This window comes from Talpa occidentalis, unplaced genomic scaffold (assembly GCF_014898055.3).
Source record: "Talpa occidentalis isolate TD23 unplaced genomic scaffold, MPIMG_talOcc4v2.1 talOcc4.3, whole genome shotgun sequence".
NCBI lineage: Eukaryota > Metazoa > Chordata > Mammalia > Eulipotyphla > Talpidae > Talpa > Talpa occidentalis.
In genome coordinates, this window is record NW_023603184.1 from 5,679,832 (window position 1) to 5,701,075 (window position 21,244).

Here is a 21,244-nt window from a genome sequence, read left to right on the forward strand (position 1 = left end):
GTATATTCAAAATACTGACAATGATTTGCCTAAACCAAGGGTGTTTCAAACAGAAGTGCATTGACCTCTTTGAAAGTAGTAACACCATGAGTGACTATTTTTAAAATCCATGTCAGTGAGTTCTGCTGACTAGAAGTTTACTTCCACAACAGCGGTGGCACCGGGATTGAATGCCACATTGTGTGACTTGCCCACCACTTCAAAAGTTCTCTGTATTTAAGTATTTTAAATTGACAGACAGAGGTAATTAACATACTGAGTTAAAAACAATTATTAAAGATAGCTAGTAATCTAAAATCAGTCCATCCTGCTACACTACTATAACATTTCCGATGACAAATAGCATTTAGCTTTTATTTAGCACTCATTATTCATAGAAAGTAGACGATCTGCTATCCTCCAAAATAAATATCGCTGCTCCTCATATACTCCCATTTTACATTTGAGGTGGCAAGGCTAAGAAGAGAGTAAGCCATTCCTGTGTTGATGACTTAGATAAAAGGAAACAAAGATTCAGACGATTTTTAATTACACTCATAAATAAGGATTGCGGATTAGGACTAGGTGAGACCAGATCATTTAATTTTTTGATTAAAAGGAGAAAAGATGTTAAAACAGGTAATACATACATGTGTGATGTATTTAAGGAAGAAAATGGAAATAAAGAATTCCTTAGAACCAAACAACATTACACTGACAACTGAAGTAGAAGTTCACAAGGGAATTTGTACAGATATTTCAGGGAGAGTTGGGGTACTTTCCACTGATCTGGAGTAAAGTCGTACAATAGAACTCCTGCAATGTTAGAAATCTTCGCTGTCCAACGTGGTAGCCAATAGCCAACTTGGTAGCTCAATGGTAGCTCAATAGTCTCAATGGCTGTTGAGACTTGACATTTGGCTCACATGACTGAGGAACTAATATTTTAATTGCATTTTGTTTTAATTAAAATTTAAATAGCCTCATGCGGCTAGTGGTTATAAATTGGACAGTGCCAAGTATAGAGTAAGAAGGAAAAGGTGGAGTAGTATCAAAATTAGAATCAAGTTGGATCCAATAAGTTTTCATGTTCTGAAACACCTTCATCTTGAACGACTCACAGCACTAGATAGAAGTGTATGCCATGTAATAAAGTTGTTTATATTTTATTATTTTTAAATGACTTCCTTAATTACTCTAATAAAAGAGTCTAGAAAAATACAACTTTATAGCTGCACAGCACTAATGGGACATCACTCAAGCTCTCTCCCCTCAGTTCATCCTCTGATTTGTTAGGCTTTTTGAATCTCAGGTGTTTGTTTCCACCTTGTCACATTTCGCTGGATCCTTGATCACTTCTACAGCAGTTCTCTGGAGAAAAGATTATAGGTAGTGATTCATATCCTGCTGGTAACAAGAGATGGTATTTACAATACAAGCTGGTTAATAGGTTTTATTATTTGGAGTTTGGGATTTACTGCCTCTAAGGTAGCAGTTGTGCCTATCCTCATGTGGTTTTCACTTTCCCTTCTCCAGGGTGACACTCAAACAAATGAAAAGAACACTGTCCTTTTATCCTAGCGTTTATGTCATAGTAGGCAGATAACCAGAACTGTATGATGGTTTTCCTCATATTGAAGAAGTTGTAGCAAGTAAGGCTCGAGATGGAGTATACCTCACTAATTTGAAACTTCTGCATATTTAATTGAGAGCATTCAAAGAGTTAGAAAATTCCGTGGAAAGTTATACTCACATTTTGTATCTGTCAACCCACCACATTCATTGTTGAAAGCCCTGTGCCCATATTAGTTTGTAGTTATTCCTGTGAACTTGAGAATTCTAGCAAAGTAGAGATGATCTTTCCTTGTAAGGGTGTTGGTTCCATGTCAGAACAGAAATGTTGTTATACTGACCTGCTTTTTTGGTTATGAGATTGTTACTTTGTTTTCTTCTGGGGGTTAGCAGCATATTGTTTAGTGGAATCACGCTTCAGTATCCTAATACCTGTTCTCCATGTCTCCTAGAAGACTGTAACTACAGCTTCTATGATTACCACAAAGACACTACCTCTCGTCTTGAAAGCAGCAACTGCGACCATGCCTGCCTCTGTTGTGGGCCAGAGACCTACTATTGCTATGGTGACCGCCATCAACAGTCAGAAAGCTGTGCTCAGCACTGATGTGCAGAACACACCAGTCAACCTCCAGACGTCTAGTAAGGTCACTGGGCCTGGGGCAGAGGCTGTCCAAATTGTGGCAAAAAACACAGTCACTCTGGTAAGCCAGCAGCTGCTACTCATGTGTGCCCACATGAGCGGGGTCAGGATATGCATTTGTAGAGTATATCCGTTTTATGCTCCTGCTGGATTTTTCAATCTCCATCACTCTTCTACCATTCCAAATTCCCTGTTTGGAGTTGACAAGGGAATTTGGCATTCCTGCTGTCTCCTAGCTAGCTGTAGAAGTGTCCTGACACCTAGGACCAAAACTTACTTGAACATTCTCTGAGATCTAAGTAGGACTTGACTATAGTGGGGGGAAATGTCCTTCCCAGAGGTATACACGCCATTTCATATTTCTCTCCCTTTATCCTACCCACAGTCCTTCCTGTGACATGTGAATGCTTATACACGCTGGCACTGCACTATTGATTTTGGGGGAAACTCCTTGCTGAATTCTTTTAGTTCTAATTAATTGCACCCAGGAAGTTCTGGGGTTAGTTGGGGCACTTTAAAAATATTCAAGAGGGCCTCCCCTGGTAGTGCAGTCAGTTGAGCGCAGCGCTGTGAAGCTGTCCACAGTCTCTGCAGCATAGGTTCAATCCTGGCTGGCCAGCGAGGGTCCCACATGGCACGGCACATCTCTCCTGTCTTGCCCGCTGCTCCCCTCAGCAGTGTATTTCATCAGTCTGCCTGTTCTGTTCCCCGCTCTGTCTCTGGTAAAACCTCTCACCCTCCCGTGCATTGGGCCTGTACCCCGGTTCTTGTATAATAAATAAATCTTTTAATAAAATAATTAAAATATTCAAGAAACTTACAAATTAACATTGTTCATGTCCAAGGTCAATAAGAAAAAAAGACCCTTGAAAGGAAGGAGTACTTGAACAAAAATTGTTCATGAGATTTCCAGGGTAAAACCTTTAAAAACTGATGCTTTCACAAACTTGGTGGAAATATATCAAAACTGTGGTTTAAAAATCCCTTCTTAAAACGTCAGTTTAATAACTCTTGGTCACTTCTGAATGATGACCAATGAAACTAGAGAGCAATAAAGCTTCACCACTTACCCAGGAATCTTTAAAGAAGTAACCATATATTTTGCCAGATGCTGAGAGTTAGACAGTTCTTCATAGGAATAATGTTATTCACTATTAGATAATACTCTAAAGCTCATTTGGCCAGGCAGCAAGTTTGATTTTTATTTTGGATCCAGTCTTGACTTTTTAAATATATAAGTACAAGAGTTCTTCAGTGTCAAAGGAAATTGTGTAAGATTGCAGAGCTTGTTGTTTCCATTAGGTGTATAAGGAGACAAATGTAGTTGGTTTACTTTGTGGAGTAAAGCATGCAGGTGGGAGAACAAAACACATTTTTAAGGCAATGTTAATTATATGATGAAAGCTCATAGAAGATATTGTTTGAAGAAAATATTGTCTGGTCCAGAGAATAGTGATGCTGAAATACTTTAAGAATGCCTAGCTTAAAAAAAAAAAAATCTAGCTTTGATATTGAAGTTATTGTCCTCTCTGTTTTATTTATCTTTTCCATTTTTTTAGCAGGTTCAGGCAACACCTCCTCAGCCCATCAAAGTACCACAATTTATCCCCCCTCCTAGACTCACTCCACGTCCAAACTTTCTTCCACAGGTGAGTAAACCAGTGACAAGCACAGTGAATGGGTTGGGAGGATCCTCAAATGGGCTCTTCCAAGCAGCCTTTTTAATGCACTTATCAGCTCAGCTGTATTCAGATCCCACTTAGCTAAAGATTCTGGCTGCTGATTTCTATACCATGAAGAAACTTATTGTTGTGTTTCTTAGCAGTGACCAGCGGCAGTGGCAGGGTATGAGGAAAAGAAAAATTTCTGAAATTTAAAACAATAAAGACAACACCATTTTAAGCCTTCTAATGTAAACTTACTAGAATAATTTAATCAAACCTGCTGGCTAGTGAGGAAGGAATGCAATTACTACTTCATATTTCTTTCCTATGTGCCAAAGAGAATAGGGGGAAGGCAATAGTACCCAAGCTAACCAGTAGAAATCATAAAGTAGTACTGTGGGCAGTGATGGCACTGAGCATCATATTAAACACAAAGCCTTGTTTATAAAGATTTAGACTAGGGCGCAATACAGGGACCCAGCTCTGTTTGCGCACGTTCTCCTGAGGAGGTTCTTACTAGCAGTTAGGCTGAACTCACCATTCTAATGGCACAATGTCATAGTTGCCCGGTTTGGACCTTGAGGAGATTTCTACTTTTCTTGGTAGAAATCTTTGGAGTTTCTATCTGAAGCCCCAGGTTTTCAGGCAAAGAGAGAAGAGAAGGGATTTTGTGGTTATTGGCCATAAGTGATTTCTAAGTTGTCTCTGGGGGGGGAGATAGGCAGTGCTAATAACATGAGACAAAGTGATTTCAATCATTTATCAGATAAATCCTTAATAAATATCTTGAGCTTCAAAAAAGGCATTAAGCACTGTAAATACTACCAGTTTTCAGGACAGACAGTTCTCTGTCCTCACAGAGCTTCAGACAGATGTACATGCAATTACAGTGTCCATTATGAGAAGTGGAGAGTAGTTCAGAAAAGATGGGAGGGGCACCCAACTCATTATTTAGGAGTATGACAGAAAGTTTCCTTGAAGAATTGACATTCATTATGAGGCCTAAAATCCTGGTAAAGGTAGCTTGACATTTCAGGGGTAAGAATGAAAATGTCCCAGGTAGAGGGCAGAGCATATGTGCAGGTTCAGAAAAGAGAGATACATGGAACCTCAGAGTACCAAAGGAGACTTGATGTGTCTGAGCACAGGGGCTATGTGGCTGACTCACACCAGAATAATAGGGGGCTGGAGAAACTTATTCAGGCCGGCACCTGTGGAACCTTGTGGGCTATATTAGGAATTCAGACCTTATTCCAGAAGCAGTGGGGACCCATTAAAGCATTTTCAAACAAGCACTTGGCATACTCAGATTTTTTGTTTCAGAAAATTCTCATCACTATGTGGGAAATAGATTAGAGAAGGTCAAGACTGGGCAGGAGGAACGGTTGGGACATTGTCCACAGTATTAATAGTGAACATTTAGAGGATCTTGTTATGTGTCAGTGCTAGTCTCTTCACATGGGTTATTTTAATCGTCACCAAAACCCTGTGAAAGTGGCTGTTACTCTCTTGTACATAAGGAATCTAAGACTTTGTCCATGTTTTTCAAACAGTGGGTCATGAACCATTAGTAGGCTGTGAAATCAATTAAATGATTGTAACCACAGTTTTTAATTAAAATGAGCAAAGCAGAATAGGAAATTTTACAGTACATAGCACATAAGTATTGTTTCATGAATTTTGTTTTGTAGAGTTATAGATACATCTTGGTATGTATGTAGTGGTTACAGTGTAAAATGTATTTCCTACTCTGTATCTACAGCACCCACCACAGAGTCTCCTTAAGATATGCTGAAATTTAGAGTCTCAAGACTGTCACACACCATACTTGGCTCCAGTCTACTTGAAACAATATAGGATGGAGACCAGAGCTTGCTAGCAAGAGAGGGCATCAGACATTTTTCTTCAGTGAAGTCCCTTTAGTAGTCCCATATACCAGTCTCTGCAGCTGTCAGAGGATAGTTGAGGTGCGAAGAAATGAGATATTTATCAGGTCATGATGGCATGTAAGCCTTTAGCCTCACAGAGCTAATATATCTTGTAATAACAGTTCTGTGGGCACTGCTTTCAAGGTCATCACAAGGATATGCCCAGTTATAAGAGTCACCCCACTTCATGACGCCCAAGGCAAGATATCCCATCAAGTATTTATAATTCTCCCCCTTCCAGATATGATGTAGCAATAAGAAATCATTTTTACCGTAAGTAATGTTGCCTAGTAACATAGTTGACATTCTTACTCTGATCAGGTTTTCAGAACAGAACTCATTGAAGGTCAGGCCTTCATGAATGAATAAGAGGAAAGGATTTACCCCTAGGGTCACAGTTGAGAAACTTTGAAAAATAGTGACTTAGAGATTAGATATGTTGCCTGAGGTTACATACTTAGTAAGTGATCGAACCAAAATTTGAACCCAGGCCAGACTGATAACCATGTTTTTAACCACAGTTTTCAGTTTCAGTCACTGCTATATCAGTGAGCTAGATAATACGCCAGAGTAGTGGCAGTGAGGATACAAAGTAGACAGATTTAAGAAACATATGGGAATTAGAAGTGGCATCAAGGATGAATCTCAAATTTATTTAGCAAGAAAAGGCCATTTACTGAGGTGATGGTTATAAGAGGAAGAGTGGGTTGGAGTAAGAAATTAATGTGTTGTAGACATGTTGATTTTGAACTTTTTGTAAGTTTCCAAGTAGTGATGTCTGTAGACAGTTGAACATACAATTCTTAAGTTTAGGTGATGTTTGGTCCTGAAATAAAAGTATGGGAGTCTTCATTACACAAGGTGTCTGAGGCCACGGGGCGGGCGAGAGCCCTGGCGGGGAATGAGAACATCGGGGAGGAGGGGGTTATAGGACAAAATTCTGAGAAATATTTACATTTAGGATTGGGCAGAGGAAATGAAAGCCCACAAAAAGGACTGAGAGGAGTGATCAAGAATGGAGAGTTGGACCAGAAATAGGGGTGAACCAAAGCTGTGGATATAAAGAAATTCAGTGTGTGAATTATGGACAGTGGTAATACTAATACCCTACTGGGAGCACATTCTGTTTGGGACCAGTGTCTGGATCAGGCATGTCACCAGACAGCCTCAAAGATTGCATGGTGCAGAAGAAGGAGCTGCAGTTTGGAATCAGAAAAACTATTCGGAACCTCTTATGAGCTGATGAGTCTTATTTAAGATTATACATCTGTGACTTATAGAATTAATATTGCCAAAGTGAATATTAATAAGTATATGTACTGAAATTCATTTCACATACATAATGCGAAACATCTGGCAAATTCTTAAGACTTACACATCTTGAGAAGTTTAAGTCATGCAATAATTGTTCTCTCTTTCCCCATAGGTTCGACCCAAGCCTGTGGCCCAGAATAACATTCCTATTGCCCCAGCACCTCCTCCCATGCTTGCAGCTCCTCAGCTTATCCAGAGACCCGTCATGCTGACCAAGTTCACCCCCACGACCCTCCCTACCTCCCAGAATTCCATCCACCCAGTCCGTGTTGTCAATGGGCAGACTGCAACCATAGCCAAAACGTTCCCCATGGCCCAGCTCACCAGCATTGTGATAGCTACTCCAGGGACCAGACTCGCTGGACCTCAAACTGTACAGCTTAGCAAGCCAAGTCTTGAAAAACAGGTACATGCAGAGTGTGCACCTGCTTTCAGCAGTAGCCTTGTCATTGAATCTGGGCTGCCTCTAAACACATTTTTCTCAAGAGCTTTTTATCTCAGCAACATTGTTGACAGCCTGTTGCTTATTATGTGATAACTTTATTCACAATGCTAAAGGGCCATTCTAATTGAAGAAAGTTGGGTTGCTTTTCCCATCGGCCTTTACAGATAGATTTAGATTTCTGTGTGAGTGTGCTCCCCCTGCTGGTTTTGAAGCAGAAAATCACAGATGAGTTCTGCTGCCCTCAATCAGGAAGCACAGATGAGCTAGTAAACAGAAAATACCATTTTAGTTTTGGCCCAATAAGGATCCAGATGAGGGTATGACTATGAAAGTCAGGAAGAACAAACAAAAGAAATAAAGAAAGGGTTTTTATTGAAAGATTGTCCTTGGTTATTACAGATAATGAAGAGCCAAATGAAAAACTTAAAATGTCTAAAAACCATTCTTTTAACTCTAGAGGATTCAGACATTTTAGCGCAGACATTTCAGTCTTTCATTTCTAAAATCATGTTTTTGAAAAAACGAGTCTGGGGAAATACAGATAACCTCCAAAAATACTTAATGGTCCTGTGACAGAAAGACTTCCAAAAGCAAGAAAAAGGATTTTTAGGTGGTCATGATATTCTATTTAAAGAAAGACCAGTGATGGAGAAGAATTTTACAAAGAAAAGCATCTTCTTTCAGGAAAGTTATTTCATAAAGTCATTGACCTATTTCTAATTGCTCAGGCTTGAGACCTCATTCATCTGAAAATAATCTCTGGTGATTCTAAATCTTCTGCTTCTGGATGGCTGACCATGATTCAGAGGAGCTGGCCAGATGGTGGGGAATGAGGCGGCTTCCTGCTGCCGTGGCCTTCTTGAACAGAGGGGCCTTATGCACAGAGTGCCTGGCTTCCCACCCAGGCAGCTCATAAAGGCAGTAGACCTTGTACCAAGAAGCAGGGTACCAAAATCTTGTGCTCAGAGCATGCATCTCTATTCCTGGGGCGCCTACTCAAGCCCCCAGGAAATGCTTTGAAAAATATTCAGTAATACTTACACATATTTTAGATTAGACGTTTTCAGACTTACTGTTAACTTAAATTTTTGAAAATAAAATGCTCAAGCTTAGCTTGAGTGAGGTCACATTTGGAAACTATCTGCCCTTATATCTTAGGCTGACTCTCAAAGAGCCTCTGAGAAACTTTCCTGTTCCAAAGAATGTGGTTTCAAAACACTATTTTAGATTACTAAGTATTATTTCCCTTTGACCTTTTTAAAAGATTTTTAGAAAGCAAGAATTTTTTTTAGTTTTGTTTTATTTTTACATTTTTTTTACTGGTTACAAAGATGTAATTCATGTTCATTGTAAAAAAAATGCACACATTACAGAAATATATATTGTAGAAAGTATATATATGTATATATGTATTGGATTGTTGGAAAAGTCATGATATATTTTTGCTTGAAAAACAAAAAATATGGCATGACTTTTCTGACAACCCTATAAATGAGAAGAGTAAATGTTTCCCATAATTTCACCAAAATGTTATCTCCATAAGTCGTTATAAGTAGTTTGTATTTCTCCACATATTTTCTGTGCATATACTAACACATTTTAAAGCTAAAACCAAAATCAGACAGTTAATTATGCAACTTTTTGTTAGATCTTGAATATCTTTTCATTTCTAGCCTTACATGTTGATAGAGCTTTTTGTTGTAATATCATAAAAAGATATCCATGCTATCTTAAAAACTAAAAAAAAACAAATCTCCTGTAGTAGTAAATCCCATTCTCTCTCCTCTTGTTGTTGATCTAATAGGGGAACCCAGTCATTGCTCTTGTAGTTTACAGACCACCTGGCTTCACAGTCTGACAGGGTACCACACTCCCTCCATAGGGATTCCCCTTAGACTGGACTCCATTCTCAGAATTCTTTTACTTCAGATCCTTCTTCTATCCTTTTTTCTTTCATGTTTTATTCCCAATATCACATTTATAGCTCTGAAGAGATGTCAGGGATGGGTGAAGCCATGGAATGAGTGTAGCCATGGAAGTTACACTTACAGCCTGCTCAGGGTTATCAAAACCCATGTCCAGTATGTTCTCTGTGTGACTAGGCGAGATGGGCTCCTTCTTGCTTTTTACTGTTTGCTTTAGCGTGACAGTGTTCACTTAATAAAAACTTGTTGTTTAGGTGCCACTGCTATGCCGCATGAGATATCTACATACAAGGGTGGGTAAACCAAAGCCTGAACACTAGTCAGAGCACTTGGAGCAGGAACTGTGGCATTGCCTCCATGAGTTGTGTGGTTTCAAAGGCCTTCCACATTGGCACAGGAAAGGGAGCCGATGATGATGATGTCAGTTACCACAACTTTTCCTCCCCTGTCAGGAATCACCGGTTTCCTTATCCACTCCAGATAAGAGATTGATCCCCTGTCTTCCTTGTTTATTAGAAGCTATATTGACATTGTGGTTCTAAAAAAACAAATGATAGAATTTAAAGAGGCTAGAAACATATTTAAGTCAGAAAAGTAGATAAAGTCAGACACACTTACGTTACACCTCCTTTTACACCCTTGTTCTTTCCAGCACTCTGCAAAACGGAGCTAAGCACCTGTTGAAGGAGAGAGATAAATACTTCAAGTCCATTAGACTATGCCTGAAGCAGTTAGTTCTAAGGAATTATGATCATTTCTTATTTACCCCATACCATCCCCTGCAACAGAGACTTCCATGGATATTCCCAGGGTTCTGTGGGAAAATAATTGCCAAATTGCCATAGGAACCTACACAATATCCTCTAAAACAAGAATATTTCCACGATGAACTATTATTCGCAAATCCCCATCTTGTCTCCTAGTAAACCTGGGCTGGTGACTCTTTGCCCTCTATTGTAGCGCTGGTGCCGCAGTAGAGAAAATAGACCCACGTGACCAGACAATGTTTTTTTCCCCTTTAACTTCATTTTGAATTTATTTAACTGTCATTAATAAAACTATTTGCATATTTATTTCTTTGAAAGTGCCTAAATTTGATTATTCATGTAGCTAAATCTCAGAAGGTGAATTTGGATTCGGATATAAATGGTTAATTTACTTCTAATCTTTTCTGGCCTTTGATTTCTGTCTTTATAATACCAAAAAGAACAAATTGCAAATTCACATAGCTATGTGTGTGAGGCAGGAAATATAAAAGGTAAAGCAGACTGGGAGTAAACAAGTGATAACATGATTACAAGAGATATCCCACTTTTATGCTTAGTTTCTCTTTGAAATATAATAGTAAGACAAGCACAACAAAGGTGCAATTTGGCCTTAGTGTCAAGAAGATAACAGAAAGCGCAAGAGATGCCATCTCAAGGAAGCAGCTACTTCTCATAGTGATCAATTTTTATAATATGGAAACATTTTCCAAAAACCAGAAAAACATCATCTTGTTCTTAAAATACTAGTAACAATTGAAACACCACACAGACCAAGAAAAGAAAATAAAACAAAAGGGCCTATAGAGAGGCCTCTTTGACTCTCTGAAAGAAATCAAGCTTTTAGCTTAATTCATTTTTTTGTTTCCAAATTAATTTTTTAATTTGAAGTGAAAATTGCATCCCATACTATTAACCATATCATTAACTGCTGAACAATTCAGTGGCAGTCGATACATTCACAGTGTTCTGCAACCACCACCTCGATCTAGTTCTAAAACATTTTCATTAACACAAAATCAAACCCAGTTTTTAAGTAGTTACTTCCCATTTACTCTCCCATCTGCCTCTAGCAAGCCTCAGTTTGCTTTCTATCTCTAGATTTACCTGTTGTGAATATTTCATATAAATGGAATCATATACTATGTGGCCTTGTATCTGATTTGTTTCATTTAGCAGTGTTTTCAAGATTCATTCACATTGCAACATGTCAGTACTTCATTTCTTTTTAATGAAGAAAATATTCCATTTAATAAAAAATATTCCATATTTCTGTATACCATAGTTTATTCATTCTTTCACGTGCCTTAGGGTTATTTCCTCCTTTTGACTATTAGGAATAGTGTTGCTATGGATATTCATGCCTCTGTGTATGTTTGAGTACCTGTTTTCCATGTTGTGGGTTTCTCTTTGAAATAGAAGACAGAAAAAGTTACAAATCAAAGATACAATAGTACTCCTTTTTATGTTATGTAGTTACCTTTATGTTATGGAGTTACTTTTTGTATGGTTTTAAGTTACCATTTAGAGTCTTTATTTCAGTCTGAAGGGGACTCTCTGGCATTTCATTTAGGGAGCATCTACCAATACTACCTTTTTGCTGGTTACTATTCTTGGTTAATAGTTTTTGGTTTTTTTTTTTTTCTTTCTGCACTTTAAATGAGTCAACCCACTGCCTTCTGCTTTCTGGTTTTTAGTGATCAATTGACTGTTAATCTTATTGAGGACCTCTTTGTTGTGATACATCACTTGTTTCTTGCTGCCTTTAAGATCCTCTCTTTGACTTCAGCTTTTGCCAGTGTGAATCTCTTTCAGTTTCTCTTACTTTGAGGTTGCTGAGTTTCTTCAATGTATGGATTTATAACTTTCATCAAATTTGGGAGCTTTTCAGCTGTTATTTCTCCTTTTCCTTTCCCTCTCCTCCAGGTGTCCATAATGCATATGTCAGTACGTCGGTAACACCCTTAGGCGCTGTTCATTTTCTGCTTGCTTTTTGCCTGAACCCTTCTAGTGAACTTTCCATTTCAGCTAATATTCTTTTCAGCTTGAGTTTCTAATTTGGTTCTTTTTAAAAAATAAAAGGTCTCTCTATTGATATTTTCTACTGGTGAGACATTGTGCTGCTGGTTTCTTTAACTTTTCTGTTACGTTTCCTCTAGCTCTTAAAGTGTATTTAAGACAGTTGCTTAGTCTTTCTCTAGATAGTCTGGTGTCTAGGCTTCTGTAGAGACAGTTTCTGTGAATTTCTTTTTTTCCTATGAAGGTGCCATACTTTCCTGGTTTTTTTTTTTAATGCCTTTTAGTTATTGTTTGAAACTCTTAATTTTAAAATTACAACACAATAACTCTAGAAATTAGATTCCCCTCCCACCCTGGGAGTTTGCTGTTGTTAATTGTTGAGGGCTGTACTTACCTACTTAGTGTCTTTTCCAGACTGTTTTTGCTAAGACTGTTATGTGTGATGACTGAAATTTCTTCTTTTCAAGTGTCCACTAGTGATAGATTTCCTTAGACAATTGGAGCCAAGATGAAGAGGGAAATAATAAGTAAATTAAAAAAAAAAAAAAACTTTCCCAGTCTTTGCAGATTGGCTCTGAGCAGGGCAAATCTTTCAGCACTAGGCTAGGCCACTTATACCTCTGCTTTAGTCTTCACCTGTCCTCTCAGCCAGCCATAGGTACATGCTCAGGGATCTCTCAGATCATGTGTGAGTATGCCCTTAACCCTGGGAATGATCCAAGTACTCCAAATTCCCCTGTATGCATGATGGCCCTTCAAAGTCCTTACTCCTCCAAGAATCTTCCTTCTCAACCTCCTCCTTCCCAGGCTTTGAAATCTGTTGTATACTTCTTCCACTATGAGCTGGGTGACTGGGGGTAACATAGTTGTCTTTAAATGTTTTCATCAGACACCACCTAGAAAACCTCACCAACCTAAGTTGGGTAAAACAAGGGTTGGCCCTAAACCAGTCCTCAGGGAGCCACCAGAGGTCAAAATGCACAGCCACAAGTTTTTGAGAACAAGGTCCATATTGCTCCCCCTGGCACCAGCAAGCCACACCAGGAAGGCAGGTCACCATTCCCACAGCATCTGTCCAGCTAGGGTAAGGGGTTTTGTAGGTAGCTAAGGAAAAATGCTTTCTTACTGAAATTTAGCAACCTCTTTATTCAGTAAGTGCTCCCCTGGTTGCTATAAGTTTTTTATTAGGTACTAGAGTTCTAAAAAGTTGATTCTGCTTTTGCCAGTTTAATGGTTTCTTCAGTGGAAGTACTGATTCTCAGAGCTCCCTACTCTGTCATTTTTGTGATGTTGCTCCCCTACCCTAATATTTTTTTGTTTGTTTATTTTAAGCAGCTTAAAACAACATTTATTAACCCACAGTCTGTCTCAGGATCAGGAATAGAGTTGTAGCTTTAACTGATTGGTTCTAATTCAAGGTCCCTCACAAGTTTTCAATCCAACTAATTGGCCAGGATGCTGTCATCTTAAGACTCAACTCCGGACTTCCAGACTTGGTCTCGTAGTTGCTGGCAGGCCTCCCTTCCTCACGGCTATTGAGCACCTGAGTGCTATTCACAACATGGCTATTGCCATCCTCCCAAATGAGAGACCCATGGGTGAAAGATACCCCCAATGTTTTGTTTGCTTCATCTTTGGGGTGCTTTCAGTATTCTTTATCTAACCCTGAGATTAGTGTGCTCTTGCCTGAGTGAGAAAATTTGAACTCTGGGTAATTCCATAGTGGAGAGAATTGTTTTGCTCTTCCCCAGAAACATTGCCACTCAGTGCTGTACTCAACCTTAGATAAGGACTGAGAGACTCCAAGGAACTTCACACAGCCTTGAAATGGAGCAGCAAACCATTAACAGTTGACCTTCACTTTTCTCTCCTCTCTCAGACTGGTGTACTCCCACATTCAGAGGGCTATGAAAATAAGCTGGGTACCCAGGACCTTACAAATGTCACTATGGAGTGCTTTCCTGTTGTCTCCCTTATAGGTGTTTTATGGAGGAGATAGGTCCTTCTAGGATAGAAGGAGGTGTGTGTGAGAGAGAGAGAGAAAAGGCAGATATAAGTGAGTGTTCATGTAGGTCATATTCCCCATTAAGAAGATAAGCAACTCTATTGCAAACCTCCTTTTCGTGAGGCACTGTTCTTGGCACAAAAGGTGCAAAGGTGTGTGAACAGTCCCTGTTTTCAAGTGGCTTAATATAAAGGGGGAAATATGACAGGGCACTGGTTAAAAAAATGCATGCCAACACTTGTACCCCAGAACAGTCACTGTCAGGGTACTGATGAGGGAGATGCTTGCACTTTCCTAAAGTAAAAATATAAAAAGTAGAAGGAAATGCGCAAGTGGTCAGGAGAGGAAACAAAATATCTTTGTTACTGCATTAGTTTTACAGATCTAGTAAAATATTATAAAACATAATGATTTTTGAAAATTTTTGGTGCCCTGCTGGTAGGACCAAAGTCTTTCATTTGACTCCTGCTCATCAATAATGAGGCATTTTCTCATTTATTCAATTACTTCTTGTTGCCATACAAAAAGACTATTAGCATCACATATTTCTTTAATTTTGAAAAAATAAATTAGGTTTGTGTTTACAGTTTTCTATCCACTGTTACAATATCACTTCAGTATTTACAGAGGGCTTCATAAAATGAATTAGCTCATTGGGTTGTGATAAGAATAGCAATGCAAGGCCAGTCTACCAATTTGCTAGCTGCCATTTGTGTTTGAAGATGGTATGCTACTGGTGTTTCTTTTGTTTGAAATGGATGCATCTGGAAGAGGAGGTTAGGGGTAATGAGGATGTCAGCTTCTTGCAAAATGACCTTTTCTTGGCACTTGCATCTCTAATGGGTGATACAGGCAGGTTTTAAATATCCCAAGTAAGGGCAGTTCTACAATCTCTCTTAGATTATGATTGGAATTATTTTGAAATAGAAGAGTAGGTGTGTAAGATTTTTTGGACACTACTTGGATCTTCAGCATGCTATGGACTGGAGCATGACCCAAGTGTGACAAGGGTGGGCTTGCTTCTAGAAACCTTCCCTATATCCTAACATTGAAATCAGAGCTTGAAGCTCTACTTTATTTTTATGCGTAGGGATTAAGCCATGAATTTTTTCTTTTGTGTAATTTAGACTTGTACTTATAGATTCATATCTATTCTAGCTACACAATTTAATCATTTCAACTGGGATTTTACATTTTACTTTTCCCTCTTCCAAAATGAAATCCATAATATTAAGTTATTTATTAATAATGTTTCCACTTTGAGTATATTATTTTTTTCCCTTCTTGGCTATAGTTAAACTACTGTTTGTTTTCATTCTTTCAATAAAAAATGAATTCTGAATTTTTATTTAATTTTCCTCTCCTAGACAATTAAATCCCATACAGAAGCAGATGAGAAACAAACGGAGAGTCGCACCATCACTCCACCTGCTGCACCAAAACCAAAACGGGAGGAAAACCCCCAGGTAGGCCTGCCCTCCAAAGGTGTGGCTCAGTCTGTGCCGTGTTACTTGTCCTCACCTACCAGAAGGAACACCTGCTCTCTGCTGAGTCTCTTGATTTTCCTTTTCATGCACTTTCTCAGTATTCAGTAATGTTATTCCTAGTCAGGTTGCAAGTGTGGCCTGGAGCGTCCATTAACTGACAAATAGGCATTTCATACACCTGTTACAAATTTGAAATGTAAGATTAATGGTTATTTTCCTTGCTATCCTGTTTCATTCCTGATGATCATTAATGTTTTCTTTGTCTCCGCCAACATTCATAAGGTGTGCAGTTCCCTCAGATAATGTCTTTAAGTTATCGATTACAGTTGTTACAGTGCATTTTTGTTATTACCATTGTATTGCATTAGATCCCCAATCCCAAATGAATCAGTAGCTCAAAAAGTATTTCATTAAAGCATAAAAGTAGGGATGAAAATAGTAACATCTGTACTACAACTTATGATCAAATTATAGACATAAATAGCAAGCAAGTCTGGTACAAATATAGAATGTAAATTTGTCCTTAGACAAGAGAAATTTTTAGTTTGATGTGTTTGCATAAGCGGCTGTAAAAGAAAAATGTGAACAGGTAATATGATGATGAATATCTGATAGCTGGATTTTATTAGACCAGAAATACATTTCCTTCTATTCTCAGTGCATTCTTTGTAATGAAACCATGTTAAATAGTGGCATGAGCCATTAAAGTTTCATGTCATTTTTTTTTTTAATGCGGTGGTTTAGTAAGCCAATTCAGGTTTTTCTAAACTAGTAAAAATTACAATTCTTACTGAAATGAAGTGGATTAATTTGTAATTTATCTTTAAAGAAGGGGGCCAAAATGTGAACCAAAAAGTAGTAGTAGTCCCGCAAATTGCTGGGAAACATATAAAATCATCTACAAAATTAATGACAAGTATTATTCTTGGAAGAGGAAAACTAGAGCAAGCCATTGGCAAAATTTTCTTACCAAGAGAGACTGAAGGATATTTTAGGTCAGTGGCACAGTGAGAGGCAAGCAAGTGCCTTCTTGTGTACCAACAGATGCCTCACTTTCTAGCTAGAATCACTTTAATCTGTAAAGAGAACACATTAGCTCTTGACATACATGTGGTTCATAAACTAGGCAAAAGTTCTTGACAATTTTTTGTTCTTTTTAATCAGAACATCTAGAGAGGGTTTTTTTCCCTTAATATAATTCTTTTGTGAACTTGACCTAGACTACAAAGGTAAATTAGATGTAAGTAGACAAGAAGGGTGCTGTTACTTGATTAAAAGAAGGCGCATTGTCAGCTTCCATACTGCTTTATTATCAGAGAAGAGTGGGCAGGCAGCCTTTTAATCTTGAGAAAGTGGTTTTTTAAAAAGATTTATTTATTTATTTATACAAGAACTGGGGTACAGGCCCGATGCACGGGAGGGTGAGAGGTTTCACCATAGACAGAGCGGGGAACAGAACAGGCAGACTGATGAAATACACTGCTGAGGGGAGCAGCGGGCGAGACAGGAGAGGTCTGCTTCGCCATGTGGGACCCTGGCTGGCCGGCCGGGATCAAACTGGCGCTGCAGAGGCTGCGGCAGCTTCACAGCACGGCACTCAACCACCTGTGTCACCAGGGAAGGCCCTAATCTTGAGAAAGTTTTAATAGTGAGCATTAGGAATGTAGTTAATTGGCAACTACAAAACTTATGCCATTTCAACATACAGTGTGGAAAATGGGTGAGACTGCTTTTCTATAGTGTTCTGGCTGTCAGGAAGTTAGGTGCCCACCTAAGTTTTGAAGTAAGAAATAAAATAAAAACATTTCTTCAGGACTGAGGACACCAGTAAAACTCATTTCTGTGTTCTCAAGTGGCTTGCTCGAGAACTGTATGTTCATAAAACACTCAGTCTCTTGACTAGCCTGAACTTACCACTTCAGGCCAAAATGTCTTGATATTTAATGTTGAGGAGAAAATGTCAGAATCTTTAAAGACCGAACTGTGATATAAATAATTCTACATGAATATGTCTCCTCTAACAATTGATGGTGTTCTTTACTCATTGGAAAAAGAAATTAATGATGTATTAAATGTGGGAGATTTAGTGACCACATGAAGTGATACAGCATACCACATGCAACCAAAGAGCAAAATAGGAATCAAACTGTTGTTATTTCCAGCTTGAAGCCTCTAATCCACCTTTGGGGTGCAGTATTCTATTCACTCTAGCTTTAGGACAGTGGTCTGAAGAGAGGCGTCTCTCCACGTTTTATTGCATGTTTGATTGTACCTAGTATTAAGCAAACCCACCAGCTGTTGCTTTTAAGGTTCATTTAGCTTTGGGTCAGCATTTTAGCATTGCCCAGTAGTGAAATGTAAGAAACTCTGACCTCTCCTGACAAAGGCACCTAGTCAGTGACAAGAGAAGTACCTAGAATATGAACTTTGTTGTATGGGAGGCCCTTTGTAATCCTCTGCATATTTTTTGAATGTGAAATTCTCTTCTCTCTAAGAGGATCCTGTAAAAAATTTAGGTCATTCAAGATGCTGACATGTGTCATTGAGAAAGTAGATGTAGGCCCCAGTCCTTCTCTCTTGGCCCCAGTAAGACTAGAAAGCCTCCAGAGTGACCTCATGGCTGCTAAGAGTAGCAGGTGCCCACTCTTTGTTCACCTGAACTCAGCCTCCTTCAAGTGATTGGCCTGCTAAGCCTGTTTCCCCTAGGTGTCTAACTAGGAACATTCAATTGGCTTTGTGAAAACCCAAACTGAATTGTATTCTTCTTTTGTTTCTCTGGCACAGAAACTTGCCTTCATGGTGTCTCTAGGGTTGGTAACACATGATCATCTAGAAGGTAAGAGAAGACATTCATGGCTCCGCCTTGCTTCTGGTCTAGAACTTTGTTCTTATGAGTGGTGTTTCATATATGGCTAGAACAGGAAATTCTAACATAAATGGAATCAGTGTGGACTTTAATTCCTTTAGAATATAAGTTGCCATCCCTCTAATGTTCCGCTCCTCCCCTACCTGTCTTTTTGTATCCACACTGTTGTCCTGGGGAAACTCCCCACTTGCCTAATTTAAAAGGTGACTTCAGGTGGGAGGGCAGTATCTTTTTTTCTCTCCTGAAGCACAAAACAGCAAATTCCCCTTTGTCAAGTCCTTATATTTTTCAATCATTCTAGGTTATCAAAATCTTAAGAACAGTTACAAAGCTGTACCTGTATTGATTACTTAATTCAAGAATGGTGAACTATGGTTATTCAACCAAGGTCTGGGCATAAAGTTCATCCACACCTATGTTACAGTCATCTAAAAATAAATCTGAACACCTTGTTTACAAGTGTCTGCTGTTAAGCTCTCCCTCACATTGTGGAACAGTGTGGTCTTGCTCTCTGAGAGGTCAGACTGCCTAGTCCCACCTATTTGCTCCCAGCAGTATGTTTTTCTCTGCAGAGGCTGCAGCGAAACCAGAAGTTTTGCCCCTGTTTCTAATTTATCATGGGAAGACCAGTAGATAAACAATGCAGTTAAGCATTTTAGGCTTCCTATATTTCTAATCCAAACCTTTTGCTTTCCCAAGAAATCCAAAGCAAGAGGCAAGAGCGAAAAAGAAGAACAACGGCAAATCCTGTCTACAGTGGAGCAGTCTTTGAGCCAGAGGTACTCCTGGCCAGCATGTGGCCTCCCCCTCTGTCTCCGTGTCCGTCTGTTCGGCACCTCCCATCTGAAAGCCTCCTTACAAGCAGCACCCTGATTATATTTGACCAGCTTGGGGAAATGATGGATTTTTCTCTGACCGCATTATTCCATTTTTATTCTTCGGTGCTTTCCCCTTAGTTTCTTGTTCTGTTTTGTTTTGCCCGGAGTCTAAGCAGATATATCCCTGACTTAAAAATTTAACTTATTGTGGCTTCAACACAACTGTCATCTGATGGGAAGGGAAACCTCCCTGGAATATTCTCTCAGAGCCTAGTACATGTAATAAAACCCTTTAATACCAAGACCTTGGGGTGACAAGCACAAACTAGTTGGCATCTTGACAGGCATGCTGGGTTTGGGTTTATCTTGTTCCATTATTAGTAGTAACATACTATACAACCAGTCACCTTTCCTTTTACAATCCTCAAAGCGTAAGAAGAGTGCAGTCACATACCTGAATAGTACAATGCATCCTGGGACCCGGAAGAGAGGTGAATATCTTTTTGTTTCTCTCCCTTGCTGTTGCTTTTGCTTTCTGTGTTGTGTTTCTCCCCCCCTCCCTTCTTCCATTGTCCTAGAGCCTGTCTAACTCCTAAATCCCCTGAAAATAGTTTTGTTGTTATTGTTCCCTGAGTATGGGGGAGAAAAAGGGTGAGATTTCTTACCACACTTCTGTATACTCAAAAGCTGCCTTTCCTGGGATTCTGGCAAAGCTGACTCAGGGGAATGACTTAAGGCAGCATTTCTGTCCGGGCCCAGCAGGGAGACCACCCACAAATAACAACATTGAGCAGAGACCATGTGAAAGGAAGCATTTTAGCATCAGTAAGCAGAACAGAGCACTGCTGTTGCCAAGGTGTTCTTGGTAGTGTCTGAGTCCTCAGGCTGCAAGCAAGACAAGAGCATGATTCTTTAAGTTCCTGCAGACTTTCAGGGAAAGAGAGAGGTACCCATACCTAGGACTTACAACCTGTGAAAAGAGGGCATCTCCATGTAAGAATAAAAAGGTCACTGTCAAAACAGACTCCCTGTAAGCAAAAATTCCTAAAGAGCTCCTTCCTCATATTTCGCACCTCTGGGGTTGGGGGGATCCACCTTACTCTTAGGCAGAGCAGAGGCTTAGGCAGCAGAGGCCTCAGCAGCAGCAGCAGCAGCAGCAGCAGCAGTAGCCGTAGCAGCAGCAGTAGCTCTCACCACGCAGGTCTAAATAGGTCTTAATAGCTCAGAGTTTGAGCTCATAAACAAGGTTCTGAAATTGTTCTTTGATGTCAGTAATACATCCCAAGGTCCCTTTCTCCACATGATAATGTGTCCCTGAATTATAGTTCCAGGCTAGAAAGGTTGCAGAGTGAGTGGAGTAGCATACTAATTTTTGCGTATGCACACACAATCTCAGCTTCGGAGGTCATCCTGACCTTACCTCTGCTTTAGGCTGGGCTTGGACTATACTGATAGCACCTCCTACCCACAAAAGGAGATCGTATACTCTCCCTCAGCGACCCAGCCAAATGTTTCATCAGCCCCATCCAAGTAGTCAAAAATATTTAGATGGGAATCCCTAAGTCTTTGCTCCATATGAATTCCTAGGTCACAATAACTAGTGTCATGGGTTATTTTGTCTTGTTTTTGTTTTTTGGCAATTTTTAGTGACCTCTGACAGACTTTTTAAAAAGGAGCCCCCAGACAGAAGTGGCAGTTAATTGGCCTGCTGGTGGCCAGTATCTGCTAAGAGAACAGGGGTTAAATGAGCCAGAAAGACCTTGCCATCTCTTGCCAAGGTCAGAGGATGAAAGCCTTGAATTCACAATGCTTAAG

The 21,244-nt window shown here is 39.4% G+C and overlaps 1 protein-coding gene and 1 long non-coding RNA gene across 18 annotated transcripts in view; one reads left to right on the top strand and one right to left on the bottom strand.

Moving 5' to 3' along the window:
- PHF21A (PHD finger protein 21A) overlaps positions 1–21,244 on the top strand; it is a 172,645-nt gene that overhangs the window by 140,775 nt on the left and 10,626 nt on the right. For 12 of the 16 annotated variants that reach the window (XM_054699233.1, XM_037522387.2, XM_054699243.1 and 9 more), the window contains 7 exons: positions 2,004–2,255; positions 3,754–3,843; positions 7,213–7,506; positions 15,626–15,724; positions 18,530–18,581; positions 19,311–19,390; positions 19,860–19,920. In XM_054699233.1, the coding sequence (XP_054555208.1) occupies positions 2,004–2,255; positions 3,754–3,843; positions 7,213–7,506; positions 15,626–15,724; positions 18,530–18,581; positions 19,311–19,390; positions 19,860–19,920 (928 nt within the window). The remainder of the gene's footprint in view (positions 1–2,003; positions 2,256–3,753; positions 3,844–7,212; positions 7,507–15,625; positions 15,725–18,529; positions 18,582–19,310; positions 19,391–19,859; positions 19,921–21,244) is intronic. The other 4 variants (XM_054699245.1, XM_054699246.1, XM_054699244.1 and 1 more) reach the window with 2 other exon arrangements.
- LOC119255319 (uncharacterized) lies at positions 9,000–20,705 on the bottom strand. Of its 2 annotated transcripts, none has more exons than XR_005127436.2 (3): positions 20,503–20,705; positions 10,089–10,147; positions 9,000–10,008 (listed from the first exon to the last, which is right to left on the bottom strand). It is a non-coding gene; the product is annotated as an uncharacterized LOC119255319 (long non-coding RNA). The 2 variants fall into 2 exon arrangements; XR_005127437.2 differs by lacking the exon at positions 20,503–20,705 and adding an exon at positions 12,648–12,755.